Source organism: Phoca vitulina, unplaced genomic scaffold (genome assembly GCF_004348235.1).
Source record: "Phoca vitulina isolate PV1807 unplaced genomic scaffold, GSC_HSeal_1.0 scaffold54, whole genome shotgun sequence".
NCBI classification, from domain to species: Eukaryota; Metazoa; Chordata; class Mammalia; order Carnivora; family Phocidae; genus Phoca; species Phoca vitulina.
Genome location: NW_022589757.1, coordinates 4,462,397 through 4,481,653, shown reverse-complemented (window position 1 = coordinate 4,481,653; position 19,257 = coordinate 4,462,397). Strand labels below are relative to the sequence as shown.

Genomic DNA, 19,257 nt, shown 5'->3' with positions numbered 1-19,257 from the left:
CAGGGGGGCCATCAAACCCACCTTCCTCTGGGGCCCGTGGGAAATTACACTTGTTCATGGCAACTCGGCTAAAGTTAAAGCATCAGCTATATCTCAATGTGAAAGTGCTAGCAAGACTATCATTTCTGATTAGACTTATTTCTTGCCAAGATATACTGATAATTAACTTGCAACAAATTTTAATCTTTGCCATTTATAATTTATACTGCTATTTACAACTGTTTCTAGTACTTGTAATAGCTCTCCCTTAAACTTCAGTGTGAAGCAAGAGAGAAGGTTTTCACCTCTTGCTGACATTCAAAAAACCTCTGATGGGACCACAGAAAGCATCATGTAGACTTGCCCTTCAGGTGACTTGAAAAACATCCTGGCCAATGCCCATCATAAAACATTTCAAAGGCTTACTTTGAGGCATCATAGTTTCCTTTAAAAACTGAGTACATATTTTCTGTAAATGGCATACACTCATTTTTATAAAGAACACCGTTCAAATAAGAAAGAATGAAGAAGAAAATTTGGAATTATCCCCCACTGTTAAGTGTGGTGAGCATATTCCTCTCTATCCTTACCCATGCACAGAGATCTACTGAGAGAAGTTTACATAAATGGGATTATTTGCTTCTTTTTTAAAAATAAAAAGGAAGGAGAGTATATAAAGCTTAAAAATAAGTAAAACTTGATTTGGGGGCTGTAAGTCAGGATCATGAAAGGCTGGATGAAGGGGCTTCCGGTGCCAGTGATGGTCTATTCTTTGAATGGATGCTAATTACAAGACTGTGTTCATTTTGCAGAAATGTGCATTGTACTCTATGATTTATGCACTTTTTCCGTTCAGAAGTTATACTTGAGTAAAAATTTTTACTTAAAACCCATTTATTAAGTAAATCAATACTCCAAGCAGAAGAAGGAGAAAACTGGGGAGAGGAAACATATATAATCCCAGAACCAATTCAGTCCATCTTAAAAAATTCATCCACTCCATGTCAATGCACTTTCACCCAAACTTACCAGGCAATTCTAAGTCCCAGCCTGGGTAAATTCTATTCATCTTCTTCAGTGTCATTATACATACATTATAAACATAGTTTCACAAAGAATCTCTATGCTAAGTAAACACAAACGGGGCAAGTGTTAGGTGTAGCACATATTACAACATAGCCTGCCCTTGAGAAACACCGAAGCTGATGAGCCACACATTCCATGAATTGATTCATCAGCCATAGTGTCAGTCGGAAACATTAAAATCATATAGATACAGAATAACAGTTACTTAAAAAGTGAGACTGATTAAGTATATACTGGTGTGATTTCTCCCCTTTCTCTCTATCAGAGACTTTACCCATTTCTTAAAACATTTCTATCCATGCTTTTCCTATATTTTGATTTCCCTACTGAAACCAAAAAAACACAGTAACTAACCAAATAAGGAAATCAGTTCAAGTACTTTTATAAAACAAGCTTTAAATCCAAACACAGTGAATTTCAGAATCCAAACACCAAATGCCTCCAAATAAGCTTGCCCGTCTGTGTGGGGCCATGACAAGGGGGGTTGACTCAGGGTGGTGGGTTTTGGGGAGTCTGGGCCCTTCATAGACCCCAAAGTCCTCAGGGGCCCAAGATGTCTGGGCAGATAATCCACACATTGGATTGCTAAATCCCAAAAGTAAGATGGGAAGTAAAAGATGAGGGACAAACACTAACAGGCATCTGGGAATGCCGATGAGAAGTACAGAAGCAAGAGAATCAGACAGTGGGGAGGCTGAACCTGCCTATCATAAGTTCAACCAGAAGTACTGGATACAGCCAGGATTTGATATATATTGGAGGATTTTAATGCTATTCACGTGTCCACATTTACAGGAGACTATTTAAAGTTGCAGTTAAGGCTAACAACCTGAACTATCCCATTTGAGCATCTCCCGTAATCTTCTGAGCATCTCCCCATGGAGCACCTCCTCCCTGGAACCTATTTAATTTCTAGGTTATCCAGCTAATTAGTCTAATTAGTCTCTTTATTCTTTCATCTATCACATTGATTTTACAATCAACATTAGGCTTGATCAGCAACAACTTCAATGGTATTTTATCCATCATCCCATATACACCTGCTCTTGTGTCTTCTCGTCAAATGGGACCTGTCCAGCATCCATCATGAATCATCTGGACTCATAAGGCTGACCAACGGGATGAAATCTGAACCGAGTTCACATTTGCTTATTTTCAGCTTTGCACTTCCTTGAGCCCATTGAATGCAGCTCCTTCTCAGAAGACACAGAAAGAACAAGAGAAACGATTCATCTTCATTATATTACTGCTAGTGCAATTTATAATTTTTAATGCTCCTGACACACTCTTCAAGGAGAGACTCAAAGTCAACCGACACATTCAATTCCCTAAAATTTGCCATCAAAATATACCCCTTCCTGACACTTAGTATCCTACCTATTCTAATTAATAAAATACTTTTATTCTGTGTGCTTTTTTTTTTTTTGAGGGGAGGGGCTTCATTATCCACTCATTTTCTTCCACATCTTTCCATCCATCTTATCAATGTGACTCCAGGTAATCAGTTATCAAGAACACTTCCTGAAGTCATTAGTCATTTCTGGCTATCTCCAATTTGCCCTCTACCCATCACCTTCAAACTTCCAAAACCTTCGGATATATATATAGGTGTAGGCACATCCTCTGACCCTCTGAATCCACCTTCTTCTCTTCAGGAACATAATTAAAAGGCCACTTAGCATCTTGAGCCTCCACATTCATCCCAGAACACACTATGTTGTCACTCACCTCTAAATACCTTACTGGACTTGGGTGACAGGCTACAAAACTCACACTTTTTCTTCCTAGATGTGTGTCTTTTTTTATTCATTCAACAACATACACAACCTATTCTGTATGAGGCGTCATGCCAGGTGATGTAGGAACTACAGTCAGGTGACTCTTGCTCACTCTTCTTGAGTTAGTTGCTTCAGGTGTGAGTCTGTGCTTTCCTTTTTCATGGTCACATCTAAATCAGTGGCCGGCGCAGGTGAATTGTTCATGCACCTGTCCTCCTACTTTGATGCTTTTTCATTTTCTCCCCACCATCCTAACTGAAATCCTGATCATCTTGTACCTCAACAGTTTCAAAAGCTTCCTTCCAATTCATCTCTCCACTATGACCTTTAGCCTTATCAGACCTCTGACTTTACACAAACATTAATGCAATTATCACCGTGACCCAACAGAGGTAAGAATCTCTCATCCCCCTTTCAAGTAAGAACACTAATTGCTTTTTTAATTTATTTTTTAATTCAAGTATAATTATTATACAGTGTTATATTAGTTTCAAGTGTGCAATATAAAAGATGGGTGCTTGGCATATCTAAAGCAAAATATGAAATCCATTTTTTTTAAGAAAAAAATCTAAGCATCGTGATGAGCACTGTGTAATGTATACAACTGTTGAATCATTATAGAACACTAACTGTTAAAGAGTTTAAAAACTTACTGTTCAAACCCACACAAACAGGTGGGTAATGCAGAAATTTAACTCTAGGTCTGAGTGCATTTAAACCCTCTTTCTATAGCATTAGACTCTCTCCCAGATTAAGGGAACTGTTTAAAGGAAATTGGCCATAGTGGGAACGTAAGGTAAGAATTATGGTGTTGGTACACAAATGACAAGAAAGCCAAACAGAGGACACCAAGAAAGAACAGACGTGTCTTGGGAGCAGATTGGATATGAGGAAGAAAGAGAAATGCCAAAGATCATTTGAAGCTTTAGAGGTTGGGTCATCAAAGGGTTAGCCTGGCTCACCTTCCTCCATACCCTAAAAGGTTGTAGGATGAGGTGGCTTAGGAAGTAAGGGCCTTGAGTGGTGCCTGGGTGGGGGGGGGAGGGAGCTCAGTTGGTTGAGCGTCCAACTCTTGGTTTTGGCTCAGGTCCTGATCTCAGGGTTGTGGGATCGAGCCCTGCGTTGGGCTCTGTGCTCAGTGCAGAGTCTGCTTCAGATTCTCTCTCCTTCGCCCTCTGCCCTTACCGCTCATGTGCTCTCTCTCTCTCTCTAAAATAAATAAATAAATCTTAAAAAAAAAAAAAAAGAAGTAAGGGTCTTGTAATTGTTCTTTTTTTTTTAATTTTTTAATTTTTTGGGTCTTGTAATTGTTCTTACCCTTGCACCACTTTTTACTAGCTGTGTGTTTTTAGGAAAGTACTTAACTTCTCTGTACCTTACCTCAGTACAGTGGTAATAATAATAATATCTGCTTAAAAGGAAGGATGAGGATTATTAAAGTATTTAAAACACTTGGTACATAGCACGTATGTCCTCGATATTTGTAAATATTCCTTGAAAGCATTCACACATTTCCTTTGCTTTGAAATAACTTAAACTTATTTGCAATTATGTGGGATGGATTTAACTCTTTGTATTTTTTTTTTTTTAAGATTTTATTTATTTGACAGAGAGAGACACAGTGAGAGAGGGAACACAAGCAGGGGGAGTGGGAGAGTGAGAAGCAGGCTTCTCGCGGAGCAGGGAGCCTGATGCGGGGCTCGATCCCAGGACCCTGGGATCATGCCCTGAGCCGAAGGCAGATGCTTAACGACTGAGCCACCCAGGCACCCCTAACTCTATGTATTTTCTTTCGATCTGTAAATAAAATGAAAACAGGCAATCTGAGGCCAGAGCCCACAGCAGGCTGACTTACTTGGTAGAACACCCAGCAAGTCCTGACATGCTCCTGACTCTAATAAGGAGGGTTTGAAACACAGTGACTGTCTTTTCTCTTGGATAAGTAAGATAACTGATCACATCTGTATGATGAGAAACATGACTGGTTTCCTTTTCATCATGGAAGGTACTTCATGAAAATCTAACCTATAGATTTACTCCCCTTACCATCAAAGACTGGTTTTTCAACCCCCTGCTCTCTGGACAGAGTTCTCACTACAAGGAAAGGTAAGTACAGTTCCCTTTGCAAAAGCTAGCTGTTAGAACATCTGCCCTACAAAACTGTGATCGTTTTAGTGTTTGCAGTTCGGAAAAGCTCAATTAGACTAAAGGATGTACAACTGGGTAATGTTTCCAACTTTTTTTTTGCAATCCTAAAAGAGGTCTATATACTTTCCTTAGATTGTGCTACTGCATTTAAGTGACTCAGTCCCTGGCGGGCTCCTTGTTGTCTCCCTGAATACTGTACAAGATTGTTGCTATGCTTCAGTTTATGCCCACACTTCAAGTGCGCTGGTAGGAACCCTATCTGCATTTCAGCCTGGTCCTTTTTAATCCTTAAAGGAATGTTCTTGGGCTAATAAAGAGAAGAAAAGAATTATTATGTCTCAAGAATTGAGGCAAAATATTCTAAAGCACTAAGGAGCCCCCATTTAATCCTCATGCTGGGTATGTTGATATTTACCCACCCTGCTGGTCAAGGAGAAACAGCTGAGTCTTTAATGTGACTTCCCCACAGGTTAGAAGAGATCCTAGCCTGGAGGAGATGACCCTGAGCTTTGCAGCTCTGTTTCTAGGGTCTGTTTGCTCATGAGTGAGTGATCGGGGATGGATGATGAGGGCAGGAAGTGAAATGAAATATTCTCATCAATCTGGTTCCAGTGTCCCCTTTTCTGAGTTGTTGGAGAGTCAGACTTACTTCTAAAAATTCCCATATCCCTCATCAGCACTCTCTTCATTCATCTGGATTATAAACGGAATAATCATTTCCCACACATCAGCTGTGCAGTCAAATAAGTGTATTTCAGGCATTCTCTCTATACAGTAATAGGTTATATTTTCTCCTAAATGTTATATAATCTTATTATTACCCATGTCCTTCGTCCCTGGATTCCTTAAAGGAAACGTGTGGCAGCCCTACTGGTCACCTCGGCCTCGGGCTCAGCGCACCGACCCCCATGGCCAAACCCCTCCTCGTCCAGAGACCTCATGCTTCCAGGAAGGCACGCCTCCCCCTGACAATGTTTGCTCTGCTAGGGCAAATCAAACGAACTTGTGCAAAACAAAGTCACTTACACTTTCTTTTAGAACCTGGGCCCCTTTGGTCGCTGTCCGCAAATGACAGTTTTGAAGGAAAGAAAAAAAAAATCACTTAGAAGTTTGCTCTAGTCGTGGTTAATGTGCAGACACCTCCGATCAACAGTGACACTCACAGGATTGTGACAATTCACTCCTCAGGAAAGAGAGCTGCTTCCATATGAATGGCTTTGTACCCTCGCGTGAAAATATCGAGAAAGCAGGCAATTATTTCTTGGAGGCAGCCTCCTGGAAATTACAATTGCCTTCAGAGGAAGAGCACACATCGGAGGCTGCATTAATCAGGGCTCGCATCTGAGGTCACCGTGGGACTGTCCTTCCCTGGCACAGCCCAGCAAACGGCCCTTATTAATTACAAGGCTCCTGACATGAAGGAATCATTTTTCAAAAGTCGGTGCTTCGGTGCTTTGGCAAAGCACCGAAGCACCCTGCCCTTCCTAGTAAAAAGCTGACAGTGCCCCAGAGCTCAAGTTCAGCCGCACGCTACCCACAGCCATTGTCACAGGCAGATGCCAGGTATGCCTTCCTGGGTCACAAACCAGGTCTACAGAAAACTCTGGAGTTTCTTACCATTGTGATCCAATCTTCCCTCCCTGCAGAGTCCAGCAGCCAAGAGCTGTGGCCGGCGTGCCGTTCCCACAACCACTGGAGGCTCTGGAGGCAGAGAATGTTTCATGTGGTGCAAATGTATCGCCACTGATTATATTTCAGTCCCTCAGTTGCTGGCCTCGATGCTTTGGAAATCCGCCAAACCAAGCGCGAGGAGAAAGGGCTGCAGCTTCAATTTCAGAATTTCCCCGAGAACCTGCTCTTCAGAACCTGGGTCTCTCATTTAGCATTTTAAGCAAATACCAAAGGCTGCTACATTCAATTAGATCTCGCTCGCTCTCTCTCTCTTCCAGAGGGGGTGTGGGATGAAATTACAGCAGGAGCTCCAGCTGACCCAGGGGATGCAGGCACTCTGCCGACTTCCACACACCTCCAGCCTGACGAGAAATGCCACCCTTGCAATCCCGGCCGGACACAGAGGGAGGGAGGGCCGGACTGGCCGGCCCCTGGGCGCACCTGGTCGCAGCAGCTCCGCCACTGCGGGGGGTCCGCAGAGTGCGCCAACTGCTGGGGGTCGGCAGAGCGCGCCAAGGACCGAACACAGGACCTGAGTCCGGACGACACCATCTGGTGTCGCACCGTCACATCCAAACAACAGGTGGGAAGAAAAGTTCTTTGCTCATCAAAGCAGTCTATGAAGCATAGCTTTATCCTAAAAAATGAACGAGAAGTTCTTCAAATGCAGGGACCCTATCTGCCAAGATGCTTTAAATCTGGCCGAGTCTGCTCAGTCATAAGAAACCACTGGGCTCTTTGTTCTGCCTATGTTTTGACAACATTTTATTGCTTAAAAATGTTTCTCTCTCTCAGAAGGAGTCAACCACACAACTAGCCCACAGCAGAGGGAGGGCTGCAATCAAAGCTCAGGCCAGGACGCTTGAAAATAATAGCACAAATAAGCAAGAGCCGCGATTAACTGCTAAACTGCTTACCTGCTTTTCCTTCCTCACTTGCTGTAAAGTCCAGTAAAGCAGCTGCCACGTTGGTTTTCTTCCTTTCTCTCTCCCTGGTATGGCACCCATATATTGTACAGTATTTATTGGCTGAATTCATTGATTTTCCATAATTGTTGGAAGTGTGGGCAGCCCCACAAATTGGTAAAATTCCTTTTACTTGGAGCCTGGTGTATTCGTGACTGCTTTTCCTCACACCGAAAAAAGAAAGGCTCCCATCCCCTAACAGGCTAGGCCTACAAAGGGCAGGAATGACTTCCAGCAAAGCTAACGATTTGCTCCAGAGCAAATTCAACCCAAGCAGTAAAATTCATGTTGACGGCCAAGGGTTCTGATTTCTTAGAAAGAGTCCATGGCATTTATCAGGCCTGGTGGGATCAAGAAGTAGCTGTAAATGAACGGAGTCCAAGAAAACTACTCCCATTTTCACTCCCTGTAGGGAACTATCTTTTAGAAGAGAAAAGCAAAAATAGTAGGCAAATCAGGTGCCCGGGTGAGACAACAGAGCCCACTTCAGTGGCCAAGACGTAGCTCAGTGCTTGTACAAAGTAGGTTCTAGATACTTCTTAAATTCACATACACCCTTAAAGGACTGCTCTGGAACCCTGGAATGTCCGATGCTGGTCCTCAAGCTGGGAGGAGACAACACAGCCTCACCGGGGGTCTCAGTTCATTCTGAACCCCAGTCATGGTCCCACCTCTAGGACCCCACCACACTGTGACCCCTGCTCCCTGCACCGCGCCGTCTTACACTTGACCCCGCGGGACTGAGGTGGTGACATCGATGGCCATGCGACCAGCCGGAGAGCCTTGTCTCCTCTTTTCTGCCAGCCTCCATCTTGTAAACAGTGGACACCCCCTGCTTGGGCATCAACGGAGCGTCTTCCTTTTCTTCTACCTGTTCTTCGAAGTGCAATGTCGCTCTTCCCCCCGTCAAGCAGACACCCCTGATGGCTACGTCTCACAGCAGTTTCTCCTCTCCGCGCCCGGTAAATAGGCTATCCCTCTATAAAATCTGTGAATGGCATCCCACTGACAGAGCGGAAGCTCGGACTACTCCCCACGCAGTCAAGGGGCTTCGTGAAGGGGGCTCTTCGAGTTTGCTCTCCCACCATGCCCCTGCAGGTCCCAAAGAACCCCGTGCGCTTCCCTCAAATCACTGTGCTCACTCCTGCTTCCAGGCCTCTCTGCACACATGGGGCCCACACCGGGGCTCTTCCTCCTCCCTCAGCCCTCGCTGTCTGGGCCACCTCCTCCGGCCCTTCTGCAAGAGCCCAACAGCAAGCTGGAGGCTGGAGATGCATCACAAGTCATCTGTGGACCACCTTTACCTTCCTGTTGCAGCCCTACACCAACCTATGCAGATTTAGAATCGGTGCCATCTCTGCAATGAGAAATGCTCCTACAAGAATACTATGGGCATTATTTGTCCCTGAGCAGAATGGACTTCTTCTCAAATAAATTACCTTTGGGCAGAAACCCCCAGGGAACATGAAGAAGGATTTCTGAATAACCGTCTGTCTGGTGACTGAGTCAGGAGTCTGTTGATGTCGAGAATTGTTTGGATACTTGTGTTCATCAAAATCGTTAGACTTCTAGGCTTGATTTTCTCAAAAGACACTCATCACCGAAACACCGCCACTTCATTGATACCCAGCCCCAGACACCACCAGCAGGGAGTTAGAAACCTCTGGTGAGAAGCGGGGGGAAAAATTGGAATTTTCTACCAATTAGTAAATTCTTTCATTAAAAAATGGAGGCTTCCAAAAAGCCAGTCCTTTCCTCTTGCACCCCCCAGACCCCATCCTCCCACACACCCCCTAACAGCTAGATATGGAGAGACCCAGGGGCAGAAGGCCCCGTAGAAAGCTGCCCCCCACCCCTTTGAGCCTGGAGGGTGCAAAAAGAAATTTTTTTACACTTGTGTACAAATAGCTACACTCTTTCATTCAGAGTTTTCTGAATGGAGCCAATCCATTTTATCTTCTTCATGGAATCTTTATCACATCTTTAAAAGATACTTAAAATGTATACGAGAAGCCCAACCAAGATGTGACTACCTCCCTCCAAAGAGTGCTCGATATTCACTGGTCAGTATTTGAAATGCTGGACCTGCATTAATAAAAAGTTTATTTGGCATTCCAAAAAATGTAGCCAGTAGAGACTGGAAGCTCCTGCGGGCGTTGCAACACTGAGTCCTTGCTGCCACAATCCTTTGGGGGTAAGAATCTGGAGGAAATGAAGAGCAGTAGACTGATTCCTCCACAGCGGCAGAATAATGCCTGTCCACCCCCTCAGAAGAATAGAGAGAAGGGCTGGCAACTGTTTATCTTTCCCTGGTTCTCCTATCTCCAGTTTGATCCCCAAACCCTACCCTCTTGCACTGCCTCAGGGGTTTGCTCTGTCCTTGGACACATGTGGCCTCATCCACACCCCTGCCCAGCCCCACGGCTGTAGCCAGTTCAGAAGGCAGGGCTTCAAGAGTTCAAATAGACCAGAGATTACAGAATCCCTTAGAAACAAGCACACGGGATTACAGGATCCCTTAGAAATAAGCACACAGGATTGCCGGATCCCTTAGAAATAGGCACACGGGATTGCTGGATCCCTTAGGAATAAGCACACGGGATTGCTGGATCCCTGAGAAATAAGCACAAGGGCAAGATGGCGCTTTCAAATTTAATCTCAAGCAACCCTACTCAGTCTAAGAATCATAAAGCATGTAGGGATGTCCTTCAGCTTCTAATAATGTTTCAAAGGTTTCTGTTTCAATAGATTGGAATTGATGTAGGTAGAGGAAAAATTAGGTCAAGGCAATGAGAAAAAGAACCCATCACTTCCTAAAACCACCCAAGATTGCCAAGTATTTGTATCACAAGAACAGTCACCCAGGAGAAAACATATTTCAGCAATAAAATATTGACATTAACTTTGATCACGGTATTATTTATGAGATATGAAGTCCTGCAGGATAGTTGCTAAACAAGAAAAGTGGATACAGTAGGGAGGAAATTAAGGAGACATGGAGAAAATGTGAGCGCCCTCCAGGAAAGGGAGCACCAGTCACATATAGAGTCCTCTGCAGGGTCTGAACTCTCTAGTGGAAGTCATGGAGCCTGTTTCACGGACAATCCTGAATTCTAGAGAGGGCTGAATGGAGCGCGGAATGGCCACAGACCACCTCCATTGACCCTTTCGGGTTCTGTGCCTGGGAACTTGATTTCCTTCAAGGGGCACGGATTCTGTGCCTGTTCTCCCTCTTCACCACAGGAGGGAGCTGCCGCGTCACAAGGGCAGCATCCTCCAGCTGTGAGCGGTGACCAGTTTTCAATACCAGGCACAGCACCTGGCTTAGATACCTCCAACCAGGAAAGAACATGAGCAATCGATGGTTCAAAATCAGCTTCTGAAGCCATCCTCCAACTGACCCTGCTCAAGTGTTCACCTGCAAATAGGTGCACACACATGGCAACGACTATGGTTTTTTTTTCTTGTGTCTACTTGAATATCAGAATTTATAAATCATTTGAAAGACGTTATTTCGATGAGGATAATCCAGGTACACATCCTAAGCATTAAGATACCTGATTTTTAGCTAATGGCCTTAATCACATGGAACTCGCTGGACTGATTTACCCATGGATTAAAAGCAACCTGTACTGTATCTTCGCCTGCCCAGCTCTTTGGGCGTAAGTGATCACCCCAAGTAAGAAAAGTTTCCTGAGGTATACGCCGAAAATGATTCAGTGATAGTAAATAAGCAGCTTAATGAAGTGAACGCTCCTTATTTACCTCTGGCCAGAGTCACATCTGTCCCCATTCCTTGTTTCAGTTCTTAAACACTCTTTAAAAGCCAAGTTCAGTTCTAATTTGCCTCCAAAGAATTCAGCACAAGCCCATTTAGCAAAGTGATTAGCTCTCAGTTTGGAGGCAATGAGGGAGGCACTTCCGTGAGATCCCAAGAGGCGTCAATCCGATCATCATGCTCGTCCCAGAGGGCGGGTCTAGACCCAGATCGGCACAGGAATTTGTTATATATATATTCATTATATATGGCACTTCTGCCAAGCTGTGTGCGGTGTCAAAGTCAAATACAGCTACAGCCAAAACGGGAACAGGTAGAACGCACCATAGGAACAGAAGCCTGCAGAGAAGATGGTCCTGGCACTCCCATTAGGTAAAGTTCCACTCTGCTCCGGCTCACTGGTCGGGCCATTTGTGGTGCAGGGTGGAGCCGGGTGGGGACAGAGGGGCTGGCTCTCCCCATGCCACCATGCTCCAAGGCAGGGACCCAGCAGTCCAGGAATTCTAAATGGGAACCTGGCCTTCCAGGCCATTAGGAAGAAAGATCTGTCCAGGTAGAAGGATGGAACATATTTTATTTAAGAGTATATCTTGATTTAGAAGTTTCCTATATTTATAGGTATAAAACTTTGCCCCGGCCCCCACCAGCACAGCTAGCTTCTCTTTACTCCATTTTGCCAATCAAAGGTGTACCTTGGTTTGGTTCAATTCAGTAACTCTTGGTTGGGCTTCTGTGGGGATGAGAATTTGTAGGCACCACAGTAAGGCTTGGCTATTTAAAGTTTAAATTAACTAAAATTAAGTAAAATAAAAAATTCAGTTCCTCAGTCACCTTAGGCACATTTCCAGGGTCCGACAGTCCTCGCGGCTGGAGGCTACTGTGCTGCACAGAGCACATCCAGAACATTCCCCACACGGCAGAGCCTTCTACTGGCTGTGCCGCCCTAGAGATGATGAGGTTGATGGGACATCTGCACAAAGCAGGCGCAAACCCCAAGGAAGTTTGCACATTTGGAATTCCAGTCTGGAGTGACCTTGGCTGTTATTAGACGTCATAAATGCTATCATTTGTTTGGAGACAGGAGAATTCAGAGGTCACAAACTGGCCACCTGTGGGATGAATATCTTCTTTGGTTTCCGTCATACTGTAAACACAAGGAAATTAGTTTTTCCAACATTTAAAAAATGAGAACTCATTAAAATCTAGGGTTTTTTTTGTTGTTGTTGTTTCTCTTGAAAAAATCTGGGCCTCCATTCCCACATGGGACACAGACCTGGAGCCAAGAACCTGCTGTCCCTTCCAAAGGAGTCTGTGGTTTCATTTGCACCAAAATCCCCACTGGCCACTGTGGTCAAGGTCTTCCCTGTCTAATTCCTGCCACGTATGCATTTGAATGGGAACAAAAATAACATCTTTAGCGTTGCAAAAAAAGGAAGTATCTACAATAAAACACCATAAAGATGCCTAGAACACTCTTGCCTATTTTTTCTGTACATACTTAAATAAATAAAATCCACTCACTTATCCAAAAGTACTCTACGATCTGTAGAAAGAGGATTAGTGAATTACGGGAGAAGGGAACTTCCCAATTTCCAATAGCTCTCTACTGAACACCCTAGGCTTTCACACTTGCTGCAGGCGGGGGGGGGGCAAGAAGAGAGGATTCCTTCCTCCCTTGTCTACTGCCCGCTCCTCCACAAAGAAACACACAATGCACATACGCACATACACAACACACAACATACACAACATGCACATACAACACACACATACAAACACATGCATACAACACAACATACATATATACACACCATGCATGTATATACACAGCACACACACATACACACAACACACACGATAAACACGTACACACAACACACACATATACACACATACCACACACGTATATACACAGCACACACATACATCACATACATACACAACACACATATATACACACCACATACGTCTATACACACAACACATGCACACACACACACACACACACCTGTGTCCCTCAGGTGTAGTGGGATTGTAAAAAGATCTAGTTATACATAAATAAAAATGAGCCCACGTCTGAATAAGATTTTAAATAATATTTGGGAGCCTAATGGAAAAACATCTCAATCGTGCACAAATCTCTTCATTCAAAAATCTAGCCTCATGCCCCTGAACTTGTACCCATTTAAATTCAAACTCCGTTAAAGCAGGGACTTTAGCTACCCTGTTCAATGCCAGCATGTAGCAGGTATTCAGCTCTCAGGAAATATTTGTTAAACAGAATATGAGAGCCCTCGGGGGGAACAGAACATTTCCTTAGAAATTCCAGGTCTCTGCTAACTTCTCCTTGATCTCAACCTGACGTAATGATATTATATTAATTTATTCCACAAACAGTCACTGAAAGCCTCTTAAGTGCTGGGGCTTTGCTGGAGTATTATTTTAGTATGCAGCTGTTGATTCTCCAAGTTATAGGTCACACATTTACGAAGAGAGATGCAATCACATTAGAAGGATTTGATTTTGGATGCTGCATTGCCTTTTTTTAAAAAACTCTATACGCACAAAACAATACTATGATGTGTGCATTATCAGATCTATTATATTATCTAGATCTATAATATCTATTATAACAAAACACCCATTACATCATCTATATACTCTACTATTATTACGTCATCTCTTCCTGAACCTTCCCTTTACCTCCTGGCGCCACAGACACTTGGCCTTCTCCTGGGGCCACCAACTTCCCTGCAATCTGCTCAAGGCAAAGCTATTTTCCTCCCAGTCCCTGGACAACTGGATGAGGAGCTGGCAGGAAATGTCCTCCCTGCCCCTCCTGGCCCCCTCCCTGCCCCTCTGAAACCATTCCTTCTGCCTCCCTCCTCCCAAAAAAGACCCCAGCTCCAATTTCCTGCCATCAGATGAGATCTCACCCAATACCCAGTGTCCCGAGTGTCCCCAGTGTCCACTGACCCCCAGGCCAGCTCTCTTTTGCTTTCTCTCTGTGATGGTATGTTTCCATCACTGCTTGTGGCTTAACTTCAGACGCGCCATCACACGTGTAAGAGATCTTCCCAGCGCTCTGGATCTCATTTCCTTGGACCATGTCTTTCATACTCCCCACTCGGTCTCAGCCACTGGCTCCCACATCATCACCACCAGCTTCTACCTTTTCCTCCTACTTTCTCTGCTATCCTGACACTAGTGAATTTTTTTTTTTTTTTTTTTTTTTGCCCCCACGAGGATCGGCGACCCATTGATCACAGAGCCGTGTCACCATATCTCAGCCCCGGAGGTCTTCTCCTCCCCTCCATCAGCTGGAAATCAATACCAATCCGGGTGATCTCTGTCTCCCATGCATCCTCTATTCCATGCCCTTCTTGTCCTGCCTCCTTGCACTTGCTCGTCCTCCAGGGCTCGACGCATGCCACCCTCCCCTCTCCCCTCGGCAGAGCCTGCAGAGACCCGAACCTTCCATCGCGCCTGATCGCCACTGGATCCCTCGGGTTCCCAAGCAGCCATTCTCCTCAACGCTAATCAACTCGTTCATCCTCTTCTCCCGAAGGGCTGTTTCACATTTTCTCACCTCTCCCTGAACTTTCAACACCTTCTTTCCTGTTTGCACGCTCAGCTTCTGACCTTTGGTCTTCCTTCACTTCTGCAGACCGCACGGCTCCAACTGCCCGCCTTCCAGGATCTGCGCCCCACCCCCCCACCTCCCCCCCCAGCAAAGAGGAAGGAGCCCTGCTGCTATTTAAAGGCAGTCTCTTTACAGGTCCCTCAAGGATTTCTCTTCTGGAATTATCCCCTTTTCTACAAGAAAAAGTCAATTTTTTTGCTCTATACCAAATCATTCCTATCAGCACACAAAATGCTATTATTTCTCCCACCTTCAAAAGGAACAAACAGACCTTCCCTTCTCCCCATTTTCCCCACCAGCCACCGTGTCATTCCTTTACTTCCTGTAACGAAATTTGGAAAGCATGACCTATGCAGTGTCTGCCGTCCACTGACACTTCCCGTGACCTCCCTGTCGCCAGACCTAACGTCCACACTCAGTTCTAATCACACCTGTCCTCTGAAAGCCTTTCACACAATCACTCATTCATCCTCCTTGATATGACTTCTTCACGTGGCCTCTCAGGACATCAAACCTCCTGATTTTCTGTCAACTCCACTGGCTGTTCCTTCTTAGTCCACTTTGCATGTCCCTCCCCCTCTGCCCAACCTCTTAATTTTGGGATGCTCTGGGCTCAGTCCTTGGTTCTCTGTCCATCTACTTTCTAGCCTCATAGCTTTAAATAGCAATTAAATGCCAGCAACTTCCAAATTATATCACCAGCCCCAACCTCCTTTGCTAGCTCCAGACTTATCCATCCAAGTCTATGCAACAATGCCACGTGGACGTCCAAGAGACATCCCAAATTCAACCTGACCAAACTGAACACTGCTCACGATGTCCTATCCTCTTTCACGTCCACGAAATACTCTCACCCATAGCCTTACTCATCTCGATGATGGCAACTCTATCCCTGCAGGCCAAACACTTTGGAATCACCCTCACTGGATGGCTACAGTAATTTTTTTTTTTTTTAATAAATTGAAAGTAACAAATGTTGGCAAGGATGTGGAGAAACTGGAACCCTTATACACTGCTGGTTGGAATGTAAAATGACACAGCCACACTGTGGAAAACAATTTGACGGTTCCTCAAAAAGTGAGAGAGAGAACTACCAAATGATCTAGCATTTCCACTCCTACGTATATCCCCAAAAGGACGGATAATAGATGTTCAGACAAATACCTGTATACCAGCAGGGATGGCAAGACTATCACAACAGCTATGAAGGCAGGAACAACGCAGCGTCCACCCGTGAACGAGTGGATAACACGTGGTGTATCCATACATGAAATGTCACCTGGCCACAGAAGGAATGAAGCATTCACACCTGCCACAGTGTGGATGAACTCTGAAAATGAATAGCAAGTGAAAGAAGCCAGACACAAAACAGCACATATTATAGGATTCCACTTACATGAAATATCCAGAAATAGGTAAATCTAGAGACACAGAGAATAGACTAGTGGTTTCCAGGGGCTTGGCCAAGTAGAGAATGAAGTGAGGCTGCGTTGGTTTTGGGTTTTGGGTTTTTTGTGGGTTTTTCTGGAGAGTTTATTTGTTTATTTGAGAGAAGAGAAAGAGAGAGAGAGCAGGAGCAGGGGGAGGGGCAGAGGGAGAGGGAGAAGCAGACTCCCCGCCTGATGGGGGGAGGGGAGACCTTGATCCCAGGACCCTGGGATCATGACCTGAGCCGAAGGCAGACGCCTAACCGACTGAGCCACCCAGGCGCCCCAGAGGGGTTGCTGAATAGTTGATGAACATGCTCTGAGGTGCACAGAGGTGGTGAGTGCACAACGCCGTGAAGGCCTTGAATGCTGCTTTACTGCAGGCTTAGAAATGGCCCATTTAAGGTTATGTGAATTTCACCTCAATTAAAGAACAAAAAAATAGAGAAATCTCCCTTAACGCCTTTCTTTCTCTGACACTCCAAATTTAATCTGTAAGAAACTCAGCTGGCTCTACTTTCCCAACACCTCCAGTATGTGAATGCTTCTCCTCTTCACCCTGCGACCACTCTGGTCAAGGTCAACACCATCGCCCTTTGGATGACTGCGGTCATTGTCCCCTTCATGGCACTGCTGCCCCCTCTAATCGGCTCTCAACACAGCCCCCAGGCAGAGTGTGTCGTCTGTCGACTGCGACCCTGCAAGGGCTTCCCATTTACTGCTGAAGCCAACCTTCCAACAGTCCCGGGGCCCCGCATGACCCTGTCTCCTGGACCATCCCTCCTCATCAAGTCCACCTTGCCTCTCCCACCTGTCCCCTCCAGCGCAGCCACACTGGCCTCCGCCGGTCTTCAGTGATGCCAGGCACGTCCTCCCCCAGTGGGTTCTCTGCCCTGATGCTGTCCCACCTGGAAACCACTGGGCTAATTCCCTTATCTCCTTCAAGGCTTGGCTCAATCTCACCTTGTCAAAGATGCCTTTCCTGCCCACCCATACACATAACTCTGGTTCCCCTCATGCTGCCCAAATTTTACTTTTATCCATGCATTTTTCTCTTCCAATATACCATATGATTGCAAAAAAAAAAAAAAAAAAGTCTGTGTCCCTTAGTTAGGGTGTAAACTCCATGAAGGTTAAGATTTGCATCTGTTCTGTTCCCCAATGTATCTCAGGCATGCAGAACGGTGCCTGGAACATAACAGGAGGTCAGTAATATTTACTGAATTGAAGAGATCTTAAAAGTATAAAGAAATGGATCATAAACGAAGGGGCACCTGCACCCCAATGTTTATAGCAGCAATGTCCACAATAGCCAAACTATGGAAAGAGCCCAGATGTCCATCGACAGATGAATGGATAAAGAAGATGTGAGATAGATAGATAGATAGATACACACACATACACACACAATGGAATATTACACAGCCATCAAAAAAATGAAATCTTGCCATTTGCAACGACGTGGATGGAACTAGAAGGTATTATGCTAAGCAAAATAAGTCAATCAGAGAAAGACAATTATCGTTTGATCTCGATGATATATGGAATTTAAGAAACAAGACAGAGGATCATAGAGGAAGGGAGAGAAAAATAAAACAAGACAAAACCAGAGAGGGAGACAAACCATAAGAGACTCTTAATCATAAGAAACAAACTGAGGGTTGCTGGGGTGGTGGGGGGTGGAGGGATGGGGTAACTGGGCGATGGACATTGGGGAGGGTATGTGTTGTAGCAAGCACTAGGTATTATATAAGACTAATGAGTCACAGACCTATACCCCTGAAACAAATAATACATTATACATTAATTAATTGAATTAAAAAAAAAAAAGCTGAAGGAGATGGAGGTTCTGAGCTGGAAAGAGAGGTGCGGGCAGAATGATACCACTGGCCAGGTCCCCCCTGAGCTGGGCATTTCACTCTTCCCTGAGGGCTCTATTCTGTTTTACATCCCCATGCCCTTGCTCAGCTCTTCTTCATGGCACGAAGTCCCTCCCCAGTTTTTTCAAGCCAGCAGGTGCATTTATGCTATGAGGCCTGGCCCACCATCATCTCCTCCGGGAAGCCTTCCCTGATTCCTTGAAGCAGAGATAGTCCCTCCCTCCTCTGTGCACCCACAGCCCCTGGGCTGACCTCAACTTTCTCACCCTCAACTGCAACTGGTTTTGAAGTGTTTGTCCCCCACACTAGATTCTGAGCTCCTCAAGAATAGAGACTCTGTTTTATTTTTCTCTGTATCTACAGCAGGTAAAACAGGGGCTGCCATAGGGCTCAGTAAATGTCCTCTAAAAAAAAAAAAAAAAAGAACAGCAACAAAAAAGAAATGGATCATAAAAATATTTACCAAATTGATAATAGTGATTGTCTGTGGGAAATGAGGAAGAGATGTGAAATTAGGGATAGATACAAGAGACTTACTTCATCTTCACATGGAATGTTTTGTTTATTTTATTTTATTTTTTATTTATTTGTCAGAGAGAGAGAGAGAGAGAGAGCACAGGCAGGGGGAGCGGCAGAAGAGGGAGAAGCAGGCTCCCCATGGAGCAGGGAGCCTGATGCGGGACTTGATCCCAGGATCCTGGGATCATGACCTGAGCCGAAGGCAGATGCTTAACGATTGAGCCACCCAGGCACCCCTGTTTTGTTTCTTTCAGTTAAGAATGATGAAGTGTAGGGCGCCTGGGTGGCTCAGTTGGTTAAGTGACTGCCTTCGGCTCAGGTCATGATCCTGGAGTCCCAGGATCGAGTCCCACATCGGGCTCCCTGCTCGGCAGGGAGTCTGC

General features: G+C 44.9%; 1 protein-coding gene across 2 annotated transcripts in view; it reads right to left on the bottom strand.

The window, feature by feature from the left end:
- Window positions 1-19,257, bottom strand: part of PLD5 (phospholipase D family member 5) — a 416,609-nt gene that overhangs the window by 347,318 nt on the left and 50,034 nt on the right. Inside the window, exon 1 of one of the 2 annotated variants that reach the window (XM_032389319.1) lies at window positions 6,609-6,952. The exons of the other annotated variant lie outside the window; for it this stretch is intronic. Coding sequence (XP_032245210.1) covers window positions 6,609-6,611 — 3 coding nt within the window. The 5' untranslated portion in view covers window positions 6,612-6,952. Of the gene's footprint in view, window positions 1-6,608; window positions 6,953-19,257 lie in introns of those variants that run through there. 2 annotated transcript variants of the gene reach the window in all.